A 2,776-nucleotide genomic window follows, 5' to 3' on the forward strand; every position below is an offset into this window, starting at 1 on the left:
AACTCAGAGAAAATACTTCGATTTCCCATTTGGTCATCAACATGGGCATGTTCTCAGCTCAGAGCTCTTAGCCCTTCCAAATTTTCAGTGTCCTCCATCTTCTTCTGCAGTGTTTTCAAGGTAAATCTGAGTTCCTTTTCTCCCCCTTCCACCATGCCAGGTGTTGGCTGATCTCTTTATACATCCCCAGGATTCACCAGGCACCACAGAGCAGCCTTCCCTTTTCAGCCAGGAAGAAAAACTATGACAAGTGATAAGCATTGAAAAAGGTGATGTAAACCTCGTGTTTCTGAGAAGGCTGTCACCAATGGATAGATGCAATTTTTAAAATGGTTTAACAGTTGCATCACTGGGTTGGTGTTTGTGCCTCGGAGCCATTAAATAGTGTGCTAAAATACTTATTTAGGTAGACAGGGTCCTGCAGCCCCACGTGAGAGGTGTATAATGTACAGCTGTGGTATTTGGTGTGCGCTGTGGCATGTTCTGTGCTTTCCACGGTCTCCACAGTTTTGGTGAGGTCTTGCATGGACTCGTCCTGCTTTGTGAACGGGTAGCGGGAAATGTCTGTGAATTGTTCTGTCTTCTCCCTTTGATCCAATGTCCACACAATCAGAGCATGGCGGGACTCGACCCTGGCTGGTGAGGAAGGCCCCCTAGGACCAGCCTCTGCCAGAAATATTAGATATGTGCTGAAGCATCGGTCCCTGCAGGACCAGGCACGCTAAGCTCGGACTGAATCTACAGGCTCATCCACCTTGAAAACCAAGCTTTCATTCTCAAAACATATACCTGGGCATAAGAGCAATGAAAATGTTTGGGAGGGGTCCACCTTACATGTGGACATAGACACTCGTCTGTTTTATTCAAGGCTAATCACAAATCCTCAACTTCCCCCCCCCCTCCCCCCTTCTTTTTTTGGTTAAAATTCAGTAGAAATGCATTCCACCTTTCCTACAAGCTCTGGGCACACATCAAAGCCCTTCCCTTCACACACACAGAATGGGCAGATAGCTGCCTGGGTTCTCCTATCCCTTTTTATAAATGAAATATTGTATGTTCTGAAGACTGTTAATATAATGAAATCAAATTGTGAAATGCCTCTGCAGCTCCTATCAACATTTCCTATTGGAAACAGCCTGTTAGGACTACGTTACCACGTGTCTCTCGCAGTCCTGAGACAGCAATCGAATTCCAGTGAAATCTCTTACCAAAGGCAATCAAGTCGATCAATGGGAATTTTGCCAGTAACATCAAACCTGATTAAATGGTTCTATGTTAAGAACGGCAAATACACACATGGAGAAGAGGACGGATCAGAAAACGGGACTATGAAGATAAAGAAAAAATGCAGAAAGAAAAGAAATGATACCCAGAAAAAAAAATGCAGATTAGTAATTGACTGACATATATAGCCAATCCAATACAGAGTTTAAAATGCAGACAACTCAGTTCATAGCCTGTAACACAAACTTCTGTAGAGGCATTTACTCGGAAGAACTCTGATCCACACATCCCACTTCAAATATTTTGCTGAATTGGGATGAACTAAACTTGTGCTTAACCGCTTTACTGTTTGTTTTGACGGGGAGACCTGGGACAACCCAAAGAGGCTGTCATTTTAAAACTTTCAAATATCATCACCAAGCTGCATATGTCTGCGTATGCATCTGTTGCTATGTATATATAGTAAATAGTCACCATCCCTGGAAGTATTTAAAAGACGGGTAGATGAGGCGCTTAGGGACATGGTTTAGTGGGCATGGTGGTGTTGGGTTGACGGTTGGACTCGATGATCTTGGAGGTCTCTTCCAACCTTAATGATTCTATGATTCTATGATTCTAAATATAGCATCAAATCATATTTTTACTTGTAAACCCCTTAACAGTTATGTTGCCTGGTAGGTACCCTGACATAGTGAACTTATTTGAGTCAAATGCATTTTGTTTTTCTTGTTTAGGCCAGCATGTTTCCTTGGAGTAAGTGAATTAGTTCCTGCACACCCGTGAGACGGAGGCGACACTTTCTAACGGGTCCCAGCACGCCTGTCCTTCCCAGTGACTTGGGCTCCCAGTGTGCTTGTCTGCCTCTGAAAATGTTCCTGCTGGGTCCAGACGCTCTAGCCCAAAGTAGGCCAAAATGGTGGGGCACTTTTTTGGCGGTTTTTTGTTGTTGTTATTGTTTTGGGGTTTTTTTTTGTTGGGGGATTTTTGTGTTGTGTGTGGTTTTTTTTTAGCTTGATATAGTTTTTAATAGTGTTTGTGGATATTTTTGAATGAGGGGGGTTGGGTCTGACAAAGCTTTTACAACCATTAAAACGTGTCTGCTTTACGTGCTGACAGCTGTGGGACGGCTCTTAATCAGGAGGGGTGCGCTCGGGAGCGCCCTGCCCGTGGTCCCTCCGTCTGTGCTGGTGACCGGCGGGTTGGTGGCATCGGCCGGGGGGGGCCCGCCAGCGTCCCCACCGCAGGGAAGGGGTGCGGTGCGGTGCGGGTGGCTGAATTACTGCCGCCCCATCCGTATGAGTACAGCCGGGGCACCCTGGGGGGACACGAGAGGAAATTAAGGGCAGCTTGTGGCTGCGAGGGGCTGCTCCCTTGTTTTTTTCCCGGGAGGCCGGGGCAGCCCAGGCGGCGGGGAGATGGGCTCAGGGCCAGGATCCTCCCCCCTCTCCCCGGCTCCGGGGTGCGGCGGCCCCGGGTGATGCTTTAGGGCGGCGGGGGCTGGCGGCAGCCGGAGCTCGTCCGTGTTTCCGTGGGTAAAACCGGGGTCAGGCCC

General features: G+C 47.6%; 1 protein-coding gene across 1 annotated transcript in view; it reads left to right on the forward strand.

Annotated features, from left to right (window-relative positions):
• Positions 1-616: 616 nt before the first annotated feature.
• Positions 617-2,776, forward strand: part of SLC10A7 (solute carrier family 10, member 7) — a 179,476-nt gene continuing 177,316 nt past the window's right edge. The window contains exons 1-2 of the mRNA XM_009328858.1: positions 617-639; positions 2,341-2,517. Of these exons, the coding sequence (XP_009327133.1) occupies positions 617-639; positions 2,341-2,517 (200 nt within the window). The remainder of the gene's footprint in view (positions 640-2,340; positions 2,518-2,776) is intronic.

The sequence above is a fragment of the Pygoscelis adeliae genome, unplaced genomic scaffold, assembly GCF_000699105.1.
Source record: "Pygoscelis adeliae isolate BGI_AS28 unplaced genomic scaffold, ASM69910v1 Scaffold66, whole genome shotgun sequence".
Lineage (NCBI taxonomy): Eukaryota > Metazoa > Chordata > Aves > Sphenisciformes > Spheniscidae > Pygoscelis > Pygoscelis adeliae.